Source organism: Herpailurus yagouaroundi, unplaced genomic scaffold (genome assembly GCF_014898765.1).
Source record: "Herpailurus yagouaroundi ecotype Mexico unplaced genomic scaffold, PumYag 190, whole genome shotgun sequence".
NCBI lineage: Eukaryota > Metazoa > Chordata > Mammalia > Carnivora > Felidae > Herpailurus > Herpailurus yagouaroundi.
The window spans coordinates 11,418,778-11,434,831 of record NW_024412421.1 but is presented as its reverse complement, the minus strand read 5'-3'; the positions used below and the strand labels follow the sequence as shown (position 1 = coordinate 11,434,831).

General features: G+C 42.0%; 2 protein-coding genes across 8 annotated transcripts in view; one reads left to right on the top strand and one right to left on the bottom strand.

The window, feature by feature from the left end:
- The window catches only part of CNOT1 (CCR4-NOT transcription complex subunit 1), a 106,655-nt gene extending 95,545 nt beyond the window's left edge, over window positions 1–11,110 (top strand). For 6 of the 7 annotated variants that reach the window (XM_040498180.1, XM_040498176.1, XM_040498181.1 and 3 more), the window contains exons 41-49: window positions 855–1,018; window positions 1,213–1,330; window positions 2,750–2,851; window positions 5,630–5,803; window positions 6,591–6,740; window positions 7,935–8,115; window positions 8,670–8,802; window positions 9,738–9,872; window positions 10,027–11,110. In XM_040498180.1, the coding sequence (XP_040354114.1) occupies window positions 855–1,018; window positions 1,213–1,330; window positions 2,750–2,851; window positions 5,630–5,803; window positions 6,591–6,740; window positions 7,935–8,115; window positions 8,670–8,802; window positions 9,738–9,872; window positions 10,027–10,105 (1,236 nt within the window). In that variant the 3' untranslated portion in view covers window positions 10,106–11,110. Of the gene's footprint in view, window positions 1–854; window positions 1,019–1,212; window positions 1,366–2,749; window positions 2,853–5,629; window positions 5,804–6,590; window positions 6,741–7,934; window positions 8,116–8,669; window positions 8,803–9,737; window positions 9,873–10,026 lie in introns of those variants that run through there. The other variant, XM_040498182.1, reaches the window with a different exon arrangement.
- Window positions 11,111–11,443: 333 nt separating this feature from the next.
- On the bottom strand, window positions 11,444–15,899 carry SETD6 (SET domain containing 6, protein lysine methyltransferase). The gene is made up of 9 exons (XM_040498183.1): window positions 15,768–15,899; window positions 15,435–15,533; window positions 15,217–15,361; window positions 14,997–15,138; window positions 14,667–14,861; window positions 14,416–14,536; window positions 12,802–12,982; window positions 12,485–12,627; window positions 11,444–12,333 (listed from the first exon to the last, which is right to left on the bottom strand). The coding sequence occupies exons 1-9, from the start codon at window positions 15,792–15,794 to the stop codon at window positions 12,028–12,030; spliced, it is 1,359 nt and encodes a 452-aa protein (XP_040354117.1). The 5' UTR covers window positions 15,795–15,899; the 3' UTR covers window positions 11,444–12,027.
- Between the last annotated feature and the right edge of the window lie 155 nt (window positions 15,900–16,054).

Here is a 16,054-nt window from a genome sequence, read left to right as displayed (position 1 = left end):
CCTGTCCACTGATAACAGATTAGCACCTCAGATACCAGGAGTGACATTGCAGTTGATTGTTTTCTTTAAAGGAACAAAATGGTTTTCTTTTGACATATATAGAATTCCTGGAAATTTCAGTATTAAAACTGCAAAAACGAACTTAGAGTTTGGTCTTGGGTAATTACAAGTAGGTTGCCCTGTCCCTCACTCTCCAGTGGGAAAATCCAGTGGAATGCAGTATGGTTCTTTGTGTTTTTAAATTTATTTATTTATTCTGAGAGAGAGCACTCAAGCTGGGGAAGGGCAGAGAGACAGAATCCCAATCAGGCTCCACGCTGTCAGCCCAGCCCATTGTGGGGCTCTATCCCACAAACCATGAGATCATGACCTGAGCCAAAATCAAGAGAGGCTTGACTGTTGCTGAGCTGCCCAGGCACTTCCAGTTCTTTGTGTATGTGAGACATTTCTGCAGCCTGAGAGCTTCCCTGGCTTTCCATCTATTAAATGCCAAGAGAAGTATAAACCATTTTGCTTCTTGTCCGCTTTACTCACATCAGACCAGAAAAATTAGGTTGTTACATTGATTTAACATGATGGAATACGATGTACCATGTTCCTTTCTAAAGCTTACAAAAAACCAGTATTTGTGGAGAGTATGTTTCTGGTTTAAGATCATTGAAATTCAAAGAAAACAAAATTCTGCAGGCCACATCAGTGTATGGCCCTTTTGGGTGCCAGCATATAATTTTGTATTCAAATGATATGTGTCCTTTAATGTGGGACTTAAGAATACAAGGTAAAAAAACTTGTCTGATGAGTGGTAAGTGAATTATTTTTATGATATACAGGCTCGTAATCTGTGTGCTCTGTAGGTTCTTGGTATAGTCGTGGGAGTTCTCCTGCAGGATCATGATGTCCGGCAAAGTGAATTTCAGCAGCTTCCTTACCATCGAATTTTTATCATGCTGCTCTTGGAACTCAATGCACCTGAGCATGTATTGGAAACCATTAATTTCCAGACACTTACAGCTTTCTGGTGAGTATTGTTGGATTTAATAGAGATTTCCCATTAAGGATTGCTGTTTTGTTGGTAAAATTTGAGAAGTAGTATTCTTGTGGATTTGAGGCATGTTGATTTGTAATACATCTTGAATGTTACTTACTTATATTGATGTGGTATTCACCATATTTAACTTGGACCTTCTTCTGACTAAGGTTTTCTTCTTTCAGCAATACATTCCACATCTTGAGGCCTACCAAAGCCCCTGGCTTTGTGTATGCCTGGCTTGAACTGATCTCCCATCGGATATTTATTGCAAGAATGCTGGCACATACGCCACAGCAGAAGGTGTGGCTGCAGTTTATCTCCTACAGATGAAGACTGTAACTACTTGGAGCTTATTATTAGCACTTTTAGTCATTTAGTAATAATTTTACTTATTCCAGGTTTAGTCGAGAATAATTTCATGTGGAGTAAAGTTTTGGAGAGAGGTTTAACAAGTACTTGACTGCCTCTGCCTAGAAGCCATTCCTCGGTGATTAGGGTATTGCTTTTCCAAGTGTCTTGTGAGCCATCTGTGTTAATTTCTTAAGGACTTTTTAAAAACTGAAACCTTGGAGCACCTTTGTAGACTTATATATAAAACTTCGAATAATGGAGTTCTAGAACCCGCCAGTTTTACAGGTTCTCACCTTAAATGCTAAAGACTCTCACACTCAAGGGTGAAGACTGCTGGCCTGTATTTGAAGAAATTAGGATCTAGTTTTAGTAAAGAGTTTTATTTTTTTAATTTTTATTATTTTTAAGTGTTTATTTTTGAGAGACTGAGTGTGTGTGTGTGAGCAGGGGAGGAGCAGAGAGAGAGGGAGACACAGAATCCAAATCAGGCTCCAGGCTCTGAGCTGTCAGTGCAGAGCCCGATGCAGGGCTCGAACTCCCAAATTGTGAGATCATGACCTAAGCTGAAGTGGGACACTTAAATGACTGAGACATCCAGGTGCCCCCTTTAGTAAAGAGTTTTTAAAGTGTAATTGCAATAAACATAGTTAACACGAGAGGTTTCTCTCCCATCTTGCAATTAAATGGCAAATGAATATGGTAGAACATATCCTTGATTGGCCTTTCAGAAGAAAATATGACTAATGTGCTTGGCAAAAAAGAAAGTGAGCTAATCCTTAAATGGAGTGTATATTGTTTGATATTCCAGGAGGAGAAACACAATAACATATTGAATAAAATTGCCCCCAAATAAACATACTTAGTAAAATTGGGAGTTGGTGACAGGTTCAGCCATGTTTGGCTGAAAATAGAGGATTTATAGTGTGAACTTTTTATAAACTGGATCAAATTATTTGACAGGAGTTGGGAGTGGGGAAAGAAATGGTTTGAGACCTAGGACTTAATTAAAACAAGGAACTTAAAAATAAATAAATACAGGAAGGAAGGAAGAAAACAGACCTCTGTCAGTTTCTTAGTTGACTGTTTTGTGTTGTGTCTGAAATTTTCTCCAGGTTTACTACTCTTCAAATTTTGCTTACAGGCACAAGGACCCATACATCCTAGAATTCTGGAGCCATTTTGTTTTAAATATTTCTCACTGTTTCTGTAATTATCCTTACTCCTTTTTAATGCCAGTCTTCAAGAGACTTATTTATGTCAGTATTCTCTAGTTCTATTAGTCTGAAGAAGATAGTAAACAAGTCAACTTTTTGGTGGTAGAACAGCACCCGAGTAGAATTAGGACTCATGTACATTTCTTTCTTTCAGGGATGGCCTATGTATGCACAGCTACTGATTGATTTATTCAAATATTTAGCGCCTTTCCTTAGAAATGTGGAACTCACCAAACCTATGCAAATCCTCTATAAGGTAATTAATCTAGAGTTACAAATTAAAATAAAATTTAAAAATACTTACTCTCAACTGGGAATGTGAGGCCTAATATTTTTTATTAAGCTTTTAAAGTATAATATATATTCAGAAAATTGCAAAAGTCAAATGTTCTTCTATAACCAGCACCCGAACAGGGTATTCCATATGTTCAGCTTTAGTAGATACTACTACTTTTATAAAATATACATAGCTGTTAATTGACACACCAGCATGTGCCTGGTATTTACTGTTTTGTGTTAGCCATTTTGGCAGTTGTGCAGTAGGATCTCATTGTGGATTTAGTTTGGATTCCCTTGATTTTTTTTTTTTTTCTTTTAATGAATAGCTTGGCCATTTGGATATCCTTTTGTGATGCTCCTCTTCCAGTTTTTTGCTCATATATCTACTAGATTATCTGTTTTCTTTTTATAGGACTGCTTCATACATTCTGGATATAAGCCCTTTGTTTAATATATATTCAAACATTTCCTACTCTTGTGGCTTTTTTACTCCCTTAAAAGTAGGGTGTCTTTTGAGGAATGGAAACTTTAATGTAGTCAGAATTACCAAGTTTTTACTTTCATGTCATGTAAGAAACCTTTTTTTTTTTTTTTTGTATCTGACGTAAGAAATCTTTGGCAGTCCCAAGTCGCATTCTCTTCTGTGTGTGCTCTGTTCACTGCCCAAGAAGCCGTATAATTCTGGCTTTTACGCTTAGGAGGTATGACCTATCTCAGAGTTATTTTTGTGTATGGTAAGATTCGTTTCCTCCTCTTTCCTTATATCCCCACCCCAATAAATAATGTACAGCTTTTCAGTACCATTCTTTATTCCCTATTGAATTGCTTGGGCACCTATGTCAAAATAATTGACCATTTGTGTATGGGTGTCTCTCTAGTTCATCTGTTTTGTGTTCTTAGGGCAGTTATAAAACTGTCTTGAGTTGTAAGACTTACATATAAAGCCAGAGTAATCAAGCAAAGTGATTCCTCTTCAACTTTGCTCTCTTTTAAGATTATTTTGGCTATTTTGTGTCATTTGCTGTTGCATAAAACTACACAGTCATCTTCACTTCTAAAAGCTGGCTGGGATTTAGATTGAGATTGCAGTGAATCTCTAGATCATTTTGGAGAGAATAGACATCTTAATAATATTGAGCTTTCAATCCTGAACATGAATATTTCTATTTAGTTAGGTCTTTAATTTTACTATGCAGTGCTTTGTAGTTTTCAGAATAGAGCTTTTCAACCTCTTTCTTTAGACTTATGCCTATACATTTTGTGGGTTTTTTGGTGACATTGTAAAATGTCTTTAAACTTTTTCATACTTGGTAGCAATGTATAGAAACAAACTGATTTTTGTATATTGGCCTTGCATCCAGCTACCTTGCAAAATTTACATTTTCTGGGAGTTTATGAGTGTCTTTTGTGGGGAGAAGTGTATTCTGTATTCGTTCCATCAACATGTAACTTTGGGTTTGTGTTTTACTTTTTCTTGCCAGTAACTCCCAGGAAAGTGTTGAATAGAAGAGAGTGATAATGACATGTTTGTCTCATTAATGATCCTAAGGAAAGCTTTTAGTTATTCACCATTAAGTATAACGTTTTTATAAATCTACAGTTTTGTTTTGCAGATACCATTATCTGAATAAGGAAATGCCCTCTATTCATAATTTGTTGAGTTTTTAAATCATTAAATAGTTATGGAGTCATATTGAATGCCTTTTTGCATTCAAGATAATGTAAAAAATCTTTTTTCTGTTAATATTATAACTCCATTAATTGTAAAATGTTTAAACTGCCATTGCATTTTGAATCATTTGGTCATGATATATCACTGTTATTTCTATTTCTGATATTTAGGATTTTTGTGTGACTTCACATCAAATTTTGGTGTCAAGATTATGCTAATCTCATTGAAAAAGTTGGGGAAAGTTCTCTTTAAAAATTAAAAAAAAAAGTTTGGGGAGCTCTTATTCATTGATTTTAGAGATGCTGGGGGTGGGGAGGAGCAGAGAGAGGGGGACAGAGGATCCCAAGTGGGCTCTGTACTGACAGCTGTGAGCCCGATGCGGGGCTCAAACTCACGAACCGTGAAATTATGACCTGAGCTGAAACCAAGAGCTTAACCAACTGAACCACCCAGGCACCCCATTCAGATTTTATTTTGATTGGGGTTTTGGCAAGTTGGTTTTTAAAGTAGTTTATTTTATCTGAATTGTCAAATTTATTAGCATATAACTGGGGGCCATTCTCTTAAACTATTATGTCTGTAGGATCTGTAGTGATGGTCCCATTTCATTCTTGCTATTAATATTTTTTCCATTAGTAGGGTTTATCAATTTTATTAATCTTTTCAAACAGCCAATTTTGGTTCACGCTCCTTTAATACTTTTTAAACATGTAATTGATTTTGGCTCTTTTACATTCTTGGTTTTCATAAATTATGTTTTTTCAGCTTCCGAAGTTAGAAGCCTATGTCTTTTTTTTTTTTTTTTTTTTTTTTTTTTAGCTTTTTCTAGCCTATTCTAGTATACAGCATTTAAGGTATTAAGTCCCCAAAATTAGATTTTGGTGATTTCCAGATGTACATGTATATATTTTGGGAAATCACTTGTGACACAGTTTTTTATTAAAGCCTGTAATTTGTTAATGAAGCATACTTTATACTTTTATCTTGTTTACTTGAGTTAACATTCATGATAGTATAAATGTTACTCCAACTTTCCAACTTAATATGAAAACAACCAATGTTTTTCTCATTTTTTAAAAATAGGGCACTTTGAGAGTGCTGCTGGTTCTTTTGCATGATTTCCCTGAGTTCCTTTGTGATTATCATTATGGATTCTGTGATGTGATCCCACCTAATTGTATTCAGCTAAGAAATCTCATCCTGAGTGCCTTCCCAAGAAACATGAGGCTCCCAGACCCATTCACTCCTAATCTGAAGGTAAAGTTCTAAACATTTCAAGGAAAAACAAGGTTACATCTTAGTATTTCAGTCCTTTTCTCTGGTTGTAGACTTATTTAACCTGTCTTTCCCTGGCATAAACCACATTTAAGTTATTTGTTAGATAAGGATGCTCTTTGGGGGTAGGGGGCAATCATGTTATTAAGCCTGCTGAATATTGGTTTACAGTTTTGCCTAGCTGCTGTTTTTAGTTAATTTTGATAGTAAGTTAATTTTTGCAGAACGTCAACCAAGGTTTTGGGCCAGTCACTTGCTGGGTGGCCCTGATTGCACAGAATTTCAGAACAGACATTTATAATACCTGTATTCCACAGGTATTTTTTGTGTGTCACCCTGATGCAGCTATTGTAATTCTTATGTATTTTGTATTCTTTTTCTTTCACATGCATTTTTTTTTAAAAGTAACAAGTATGATGTTCTTTTCTTCTGAGGCATCTTTTCAAAGACTAGGGCTCTTGGTGAGTGAGCAATTATCTCCTCTGTACCCTTACTTTGAAATCCAAGTCCAGGAAAAAAATACTGCTACACATTATTAGGCTTGTTCACAGAAGGTACCTATCCTGCCTTAATTTAGAAAGATGATTTACTACAGAATGAGAGATTCCTACCTTTTATAGATTTTTAATTACAGATTAATAAAAAGTGGCAGCTCTTTGTAAGATCTTACATTGTATAGTTTTAGAATCCTACTTTTTAGCACAGATGGAATTTGCTGTTAACTCCTACATATGCTTCTGGTTTTGATTATTGTATCTATCTGTGGCAGGTGGATATGTTAAGTGAAATTAACATTGCACCCCGGATTCTTACCAATTTTACTGGAGTGATGCCACCTCAGTTCAAAAAGGATTTGGATTCCTATCTTAAAACTCGATCACCGGTCACTTTTCTGTCTGATTTGCGCAGCAACCTACAGGTTAATTGGTTTGACTTAAATTTTCAGCTGTGTCTGTGAGTGGTCTATTTGGGAGTCAACCAGATTTAAAAATTTCTCATGGTTGGATGAGATTCACTGAATTATGCATTATACTAGTTCATCTTATCAATGATACAAAGCCTTAGAAGAGGCAACCAGGGGAACAGGATGATTTTCTGTACGAATACATGGCTGATAATGGTTCCCTTTCAGTACTCCCAGATGATTATTGTTGTTTTTAATATTTGTTTATTTTTGAGAGACAGACACAGAGCATGAGCGGGGAGGGGGAGGGAGACAGGGAGGGAGGAAAGGGAGACACAGAATCCAAAACAGGCTCCGGGCTCTGAACGGTCAGCACAGAGCCCAACGTGGGGCCTGAACCCACGAACCATGAGATCATGGCCCAAACCAAAGTTGGACACTCAACCAGCTGAGCCACCCAGGCTCCTCCCACACCCCATGATTGTTCTTAATAAGGGGATTCTGTCTTAGTTTGCGGGTTTTTTTTTTTTAAATTTTTTTTTTCAACGTTTATTTATTTTTGGGACAGAGAGAGACAGAGCATGAACGGGGGAGGGGCAGAGAGAGAGGGAGACACAGAATCGGAAACAGGCTCCAGGCTCTGAGCCATCAGCCCAGAGCCCGACGCGGGGCTCGAACTCACGGACCGCGAGATCGTGACCTGGCTGAAGTCGGACGCTCAACCGACTGCGCCACCCAGGCGCCCCGATTTGCTGTTTTAGAAAAGGACTTGAAATCGTGTGGTCTTTCCACACCAGAGTACCACTTTTCCCTCTCTCTAGATTATTTTTTTCTTCAAGATTTTAAGAATGCCCCATACCCAACATGGGGCTTGAATTCACAACCCTGTGATCAGGAGTCACACACTCCACCAACTGAGCCAGCCAGGCGCCCCTCCCAATATTTTTTATCATTGAGATAATAGACTGACTTTATAAACTGTACTTTTTTGCTGGCACCTGTTAAAGCTTTGCCTTCCTGTTACTGACACAACCACCCATAGACAGATGTGTTAATTTGTTCAGCAACCTCACAAAGTCAAGTAAATTTCTAAAAGTTAAATCCCAAAGAACACTGAGAGCAGTTCAGCTTTTCTGTGAAGGCGTAAAAAGGGTTTAGAAACAGTGAGTCCTCTATGAAAATAAGGAGTTTTCTGTTTTGTTCATTTAGGTATCCAATGAACCTGGCAATCGTTACAACCTCCAGCTCATCAATGCACTGGTGCTCTATGTAGGGACTCAGGCCATTGCACACATCCACAACAAGGGTAGCACGCCATCAATGAGCACGATCACCCACTCGGCTCACATGGACATCTTCCAGAACCTGGCTGTGGACTTGGACACTGAAGGTGAGTGAAACTAGCCAATTCTCAGAGTTAAGTTCTCTGTACTGTTTGCCACAGTCTGGTCATAGAAATACTTTGTCATAATAGGCATATAATATTTTGTTAGTCTGTTTATGGCTCTGGCTATTTTCTTTTTTTGGGTGGTGGGGAAACTCTTGCCGTGAGTGTATAGTGGAGTTTTCCAGAGGCTACAGGAAACAATACTGGAGCAGACTGAACACAGGATTAGAAGAATCCAGCTGTCTTCTATTAAATGACATTAAATAGATCTGTGAAATTAGGGATATTCTTCCCTGATTTTTGGGGGGGGGCGGGGAATGCTTTTATTAACATGTATTAATATGCAGGGTATCTGTTTTTAAATATTTCTAAAAATTGTAATGTGGAAAATAAAAAAATATATCTCCCAGAAGTGGAAACCTGAGAACCACTGGTTGAAACTAAAGGACACGGGAAAGGCCAGGATCCCAAATCCAAACCCTAGCCACTCAGAATGATGTCTTTTTGCCTTGGCCTCTCAGAGCAAGTCTTTAATAGTTTGTTTTCTGAATTTCTAGGTCGATATCTCTTCTTGAATGCAATTGCAAATCAGCTGCGGTACCCAAATAGCCACACTCACTACTTCAGCTGCACCATGCTGTACCTTTTTGCAGAGGCCAACACTGAAGCTATCCAAGAACAGATTACAAGGTAAGGGAGAAGTTTTTTGGATGATTCTCAATGGTTGCCTCTTCCCCTTAACTTATGCATCGAGTGTGTTTTCTGTGCACTGTTCGTTGAGATCTTCTTTGTGTCCATTTAAAACATCTTTTACATGTGGGATATGGGATACAGTAGTGAACAAAATGTACATTGATTCCTACCCTGGTAATTAGTCTGATGGACACAGAATTACAAGTAGAGAATTACAAATCATAATCATTGCTAAAATAAAAAGGTTTTGACAAAAGGTATAGGTATCTTGATTGAAAATCAAGTTTCTCTCAGATGGTAGCGATAACGTTTTTATCCAGAGTCCAGAATTCACATAGGCCTATTAAAAGGCATTTTGTTAAAGAGTTTGGGCTTTTTCCTTCATCCTCTAGGTTGAAAGGTTTGAAGGAGAAATAGAGGATTGTACTTGGCGTTTTCCTAATGATAAACTACACCAGAGATTAGGCAATGGGTGGATTCTGGTGAGAGAGATACACATTTTAAAAACTGGACCAGACTTTAAGAACCTGTCCCTTCACCTAATAGTTTGTGTATTACAGTATCTCATTAAATAATATCCTTATTTTCACACATACCCAGGTAGTATTAGAATTCATTTCTTTTCGCTGGTTGTGCATTCCTTAAGTAGCTTTCTGTGAGCCATGTAATCTGATACTATTACCCTTTAACTTAGAAAACCTAGATTTGTATCCTGCCTCTTGCAGTTAGTGAGCCTGGAAGACTAATTTGGAATCCACCTGCATTAACTGCGATATATCGTTTAGATCTTAATCCACCTGTCTTCAGTAAAGCTAGTAACTTTTGCATGTAGTTTAGTAATCAAGGAGAAAAGATAGGAATAAAGGTAAAGGAGAAGTGTTCATAAATTTCTAGGTTTCTCTGTGCATTAACTCATCTTTTCTTCCCTTCAGGGTTCTCTTGGAACGGTTGATTGTAAATAGGCCACATCCTTGGGGTCTTCTTATTACCTTCATTGAGCTGATTAAAAATCCAGCGTTTAAGTTCTGGAACCATGAATTTGTACACTGTGCCCCAGAAATTGAAAAGTGAGTTCAAAGTGATTTGTCTAAGAATGAAACAGATGATGGCTCTAGCTAGGGTGGGTGATTAAGAGGGTAATAATAGCCAGAGCTAATGTGACACAAGGGATTGCCAGGCCTCAAGTTTTATCACAAACTTGTGATTGTCTCTATTTTTCAGGTTATTCCAGTCGGTTGCACAGTGCTGCATGGGACAGAAGCAGGCTCAGCAAGTAATGGAAGGGACAGGTGCCAGTTAGATGGAACTGCATCTCTGCTATAAATGTGTCAGCCTGGAGGTCCCACTGCACCAAGTTCATAAACTGGCTGAAGAATCCTTTCAGCTCTTCCTGACTTTCCCAGCCCTTTGGTTCTCGGGTACCTGCCCCAATTACTGTTTGGGTCAGCTTCCTGTGTATGTGGGCACGTTCCAAAGTTTAAATGCATTTTTTTGACTCTTGGCCAAAATTTAGAAGATGCTGTGAATATCATTTTGAACTTGTGTAAATATATGAAAGAGAAAACTTTTGTCTGGAACTTCTTGGGTTTGTGCAAAATGTGTCCAAGGCAAGTAGATAAACTTGGTACCTGCCCAGCTTGTAACTGAAAAGGCTGCTGATGCCATCCACTTGTCTGGGGACAGAACAATACAGCTCCATGTCTTCTGACATTCCTGGTGTCCCAAAGAATAGCAAAAAAAAGCCAGTTTAAATATTGTGTAACTTATTTTTTTAATGTGGACAGGGGACCTTGAAAATCACAAAGTTGTTAAAAATGTGTATGTGCTACTATTTGGTATGCTTAGGGGACATGGGAAGAGCTCACAATTGAGATCCCATGGGTTTTTGTTTTGCCTCTTCCCCAAATCTAAAGCCGACTGCTGGGAGAGCATCATTTTCTCATTTCTACTGGAGAACCTGCCCCCTTAGGCCCTGCAAGATGCAGTCAGCTCTTTTTATAATGTAAAACCGGACCAGGCCTAAAAGTGCCCCTTTCTTCTGATCCTTGTAATTTGTGGGAAAGGGAACTAATAGTGTATGAATTGCCCTTCCCCGTTATCCCAGTAAATAGCCCTATATAGGCTATGTTGAACAACAACAAAGTCAAAAGGACCAATACAGCCCCTTTTGTAAGCATTTTGAATGTTTTGTAAATGTATTGGTCCACGTGTTGTATTTTGTAGCCTTTCTAGTTCCTGGGCTCTAGCTCCCATTACTTGTATGTGTATGCATACTGTAGTCAAAACATTAAAGTCATGACACACACATGACTCCACTGTGCCTTTCTCAGTAGTAGCAGCAGCCAGTGCTGGTGGTGAGGAAAGTGGACAACCCAGCCTCGCAGAGCCTGTTGCCAATGGGAAACGTCACTTCTTGCTGCATGGTAGATCACTTACATGAATCTGGCATCTTTAAACAAGCAAGGAAGTGAATTTTGTAGTGTTTCAGCAGTAGAAAAATCATTGGATCAGGTTTCTATGGTTAAATAATTACAAAACATTTTTCATACCCTTTGTCCCCATGGAGTTTTGATAATATATCACATATACCTACTTGTTTTAAAAAGTTTTTAAAATTTACACTATTTAAAATAAAATATACCTTAATAACTCAAGTTTTATGGCCACAGAGGACAAAAAGTTCAAGACTCAACAGCAGAAATCTTAATGGGGCTTGAATGTCATTGGTGGCTTAGGGTTTCTTCCCTTACCGGTGGGCTGTGCCATGCAGAGGAAACTTCAGACTCCTGAGGAAGTACAGTAGTTGTTGAGTGCCAGTGCCATATCATACCCTCTAACAGAAAAATGAAGTCTTGGAGTGGGGGGATGCTTGCTCAAAACAGACCCAGGTCTACCTTCAAAGTCCACGTTGTTATTAAATGCTAGACTACAACAGGAACCTATTACTATCACATTTCTTCTAACCTTTGGTTCAGACTGAGAACAAAACAGCTATAAAATTCACTGATCTTAGTAACAGCAATCTGCAAGTCTGCTGTACCCAGTCCTTAAACAGGTCACCCTTATCTCAGTTACCCCTAGCACACCACCTTTGTTACTTTTCCTGTTGGTATTTATTAAAGGAAAAGCAAAAGACCCAGATTTTCCTTTTTTTCAAGCATCAATGAATGCGAGCTTAGAATAAAGTTCTTGTGGATGGTCTTTCAGGCAACAGGGAACCTGCTAACTTGTCAGTTCCAACAACTGGTGTAAGATCATCTTCTGACCATAGCGAACCTGCAAGGCCTGCTGTTCCCTCGAGCTGAGTTTGGTGTAGACCTCCTTGTTACTTAGTAAATCTTGTTCAGATTTTAAGTCTGTGGCATAGGTTTGCAGGGTCAACAAAACACTGTCCCGAAGCAGCTGTCTCCATGATGCTTTCAGCCTGGGGATATTTGTGACTGTCAAGCTCTCCTCTTCCCTTTTATCATCTCCCCATCCATCCTGGTCTTTAAACTCTCTGAACTCCTCAGCAGGCATGCATAGTACCTAGAAGCAATCATTGGGCCCTTTAATTTTGAATCGCTGAATTTAGAGAAAAGCCAGACCTATCCTGGCAGCATTTAAGTGTCCTCTCCCTCCATCCCACCTTTCCTCTTTCATGTAGTTCCAAATATTTCATCTATTCTCAGCCCTTTACCTTGAGTGTGGTGGTCAGTTCCTCTTCAGTGAGCACCTCCTCCCGCCCAATTACAAAGGCTCCCTCTTCCCCTACCATCTCCAGTTTGCATAAGAAATCCCAGCGTTCATACAGTAGGAGCCTTTCAGCTTCAACTTTTGTTCCTGTAGGTAGAAAAGCAATGTTGTGTAAGTCTCCATATACCCACCAGTTCATTTCTTCTTCCATCTACCCCACCCAGTCTACCAAAAAAGGGGCAACTGCTATTTAAGAGCGCTTGGGGTGGGGACACAGACACGTCCATCAGTGTAGTGTGCAAGACTTAATCCGACACTCACCCAGTAATGCTGCTTCACGAACTGTCACCATCTGAATGTCAGCTGTGTCATCCGTGTTGTCGGGATATGGTTCAACAAAACCATACATATGAATGAGTTGCCAATTAGCCATTTGTCCATAAGTGTTGAAAATTTCATGGCCTTTAGGAATGGGCTGAGTGGCCACCATCCGAAGACAATTCTGGGGTGGAAGGGAGAAGCTGGGACTAAGCCCTTCCCTGGCCAACCCACGAAGATAATTTCTGTGTTAGGAAAAGCCTCCGGTGGGTGCAGTTCAGCAATGGGACTGATGATACACCTTCCAACATTCTACCTTTTTAGTTCCTGTTAAGATCCTGTACAGGCATACCTCAGATTATCCAGGTTCAGTTCCAGAGCACCACAAAAGAGCAAATAATGTTAAAAGACAAAAAACCAAAAACAAAAGCCAACTTAAATGAATTTTATGGCTTCCCAGTGCATATAAAAGTGATGTTTATGGGGTGCCTGGGTGGCTCAACTGGTTAAGTGTCTGAATTTGGCTCAGGTCGTGACCTCACCTCATGGTTCGTGCATTTGAGGCCCAAGTTGGGCTTTGCACTTACAGTGTGGAGCCTGCCATGGATCCTGTGTCTCCCTCTCTACCCCTCCGCAGCTCACGTACTCTCTCTCAAAAATAAACATACGTTTAAAAGATTTTTAATAAAGCTTACGCCATACTGTAGTCTATTAAGTGTTCAACAGTATTACATCCTAAAGAACAGAAAAATGGGCTTTTCTTGCTAAAAAAAAAATGCTAATCACTGAGTTTTCAGTGAGTTGTAACTGCTGGGATGAGATCACCAGAACAAATGTAGCAACAATGGAAAACTTTGAAATCCTGCAATTCTTGCAGTTACAATTCTTCCAAAAGTAGGACACAGACATGAAGCAAGTACTGTTAAAAAAGCGGCACTGACGGACTTGCTCAACACAGGGTTGCCACAGACGTTCAACCTGTAAATGCAGTATCTGAAGTATAATAGAACAAGGTATGCCTGTACAGTAGGATGAAAGGGGTAAAAGTCGCTGGGTTTTAAAATTGAACAATTAAACCAAGATCAAAGTAGAAATGGCAGATCGAGGCAAAAATTAAAAAATAGCCATTTCCTAAATTTTGATTCCATAAACTTGGATCTGATCTTGCAACTTTCCACATAGCAAATGGAACTGATATACCCTTGATATCAAGTTAGATTTGACCTATGACCATTCCCCTTTCCTCCCTCTTCTTTCCCCAAAGTAGTGACAGTATATCTGACCCAGGCTGCTGTCCACTGGGCCCCAACACGATCTTGGTTCACTGGCACTACACAGAGGAGCCAACCAACCTCTAGCACCAAGTAAATGGCAGTAGCTTATTACAGAATTAACCACAACTTTCTCTGCGGGTTTTGAAGTTTTGTGTTCTACTTCGTTGGAATATGCAAACTCAAAGTACATAACAGAAGAACTTCACCTACACATTTTTAGCCTGAGGAGAATGGAGCCCACAGAGCCCAACTGTCAGGGCAGCATCAACGACCAGCACTGGTTTGAATCAAATGCCTGATCATCAGTGCACATAATAACAATAACTGAGAGGGATCCACTCACTGGAGAGTATTCTAGATTGGCATTATGATTGGCTAAGTGGTTTAGTATGTCTGCAGCAGGCACCATCAAAGGGGAGTTTGGCTCCTTTTCATCCTCCTCTTCCTCCAGTGGTTCCTGAAAGCTGCCACAGAGAGAACTTTGCTAAAGCCCAGGGTAGGGTGAGAGACTGGGGTGTGGTTCACTGTTCTTTCCCCTCTCATCCCTCAACTGAGATCTAAAGAAAGGAGTCCTTCAAGGTTCGGCTCACTGACCTGTACGCCATCACAAGAGCCACGAGCTGGTGGTAGAGTTCCAGGGAGCGAACCCTGGGGCTGAAAAGATCCGGGTGGGCTTCCATGAACGGCAATACGATGGAATAGTATTCAGTGCGGATGCTGGCCAAGTCCTTCTCCACCGCCTCGGGTACGCCCGTGCCCTGCAGCAATCGCCGACGCTCCTCCTCGGGCCTGCGGTGACACCCCAGCCAGGCTCCCTTCACACACCCTACCGGGACTAGCGCTCGTGGCCCGATCCCCGGGCCAAGGCGGAGCGAGCCGCGAGGCTACGGGGCCGGTGCTCCCCGCCCCCACCAAGGCTCTCACCAGAACATCGGGTGCTCCAAGCGGCCTAGCTCCGGCCACATCGCAAAGTAAGGGCTCCAGGGCGAGGCCGGGGCCTGCAGCTCGTGCAGCAGCGCCAGCAGCAGCGGCACCCAGCCCGACTGGCTCTGCAGCGCGCCTCGCTCTGAGAGAGACACAGAGGTGAGAGCACCGGCGCGGCCCCGCGGCACGCCTCCCCGTCGCACCCCGCCGGCGCACCCACCTTGCTCCAGCAGGCCGCCGATGGAGCAGGTGTGCTGCGACAGGAGCGCGGCCCGCGGCACGGCAAACAGCAGCTCCCCGGGCTGCACGCTCTCCCGGGCCACCATGCCGTAGCCGGCCACCGTGCCCTGCCGGCTCACCGCCACCTGAGCAGGGGGAGCGGTGGGTCAGGGCTGGACTGCGCCCCAGCCGCGTCCGCCCGCACCCCCGCCTCCTCACCTTGGGACTCAGCTCCAGCCCCACCCGCCGGCACCAGCTCAGGAAGCCGGCCACAGGGTCCGGGTCCGGGTCCGCGTCGCCTCCCACAGGCCCCGCCACCTGAAACGAGCCAGCGCGGTGGAGACGATCCGCCCAGGAGAACGCGCGGGAAGCGGGAAGGCATCGCAGCGTGCGCGCGGAGAGAAGTTCGCTCTGAGTGGGGGAGGGGACGAGGAGGGCGGCCAGGGACCTGAGCTAGGGAGCCGCAGGGACGCGCGGGACCGCACTGCGGGCGGGGTAGGGGCGAGCCGCAAGGGACACGGGCAGGCCCCGCTCCGGCCCCCCGCAACTTACCCGCCGGCGCTTTGCCCTGGTCGCCATGGCGGAGGGCGCGCGACCCAGCCGCTCAGAAGCTCCGCGCTAGCGCTTCCGGCGTCCGGGAAAAGGCCTCTCGGGGGCGGGGCCACAGGCCCCGCCCCGGCGCCACGTGTCGCGCGCCACGTGACGCTCGCCTCCTGATCCACGCGGAGGACGAGTGGGGATTTGCACCTGGTCAAATCATTCTTCCTGAGCACATCCTGTGGAGCCCGAGTGTCCCCAGTTGGGTTTAAGTCGGGTCCGATAAGGCGTGTCTCTGTGGA

What these genes read in the sequence shown, in the direction of transcription:
- SETD6 (XM_040498183.1), bottom strand. Translation starts at nt 15,794, where the DNA reads ATGGCGACCAGGGCAAAGCGCCGGCGG. An exon ending in TTGGAGCACCCGATGTTCTG is followed by an intron (nt 14,862 to 14,996) that starts GTGAGAGCCTTG and finishes GTGTCACCGCAG; the next exon opens with GCCCGAGGAGGAGCGTCGGC. An exon ending in CCAATCTAGAATACTCTCCA is followed by an intron (nt 12,983 to 14,415) that starts GTGAGTGGATCC and finishes CTTCCACCCCAG; the next exon opens with AATTGTCTTCGGATGGTGGC.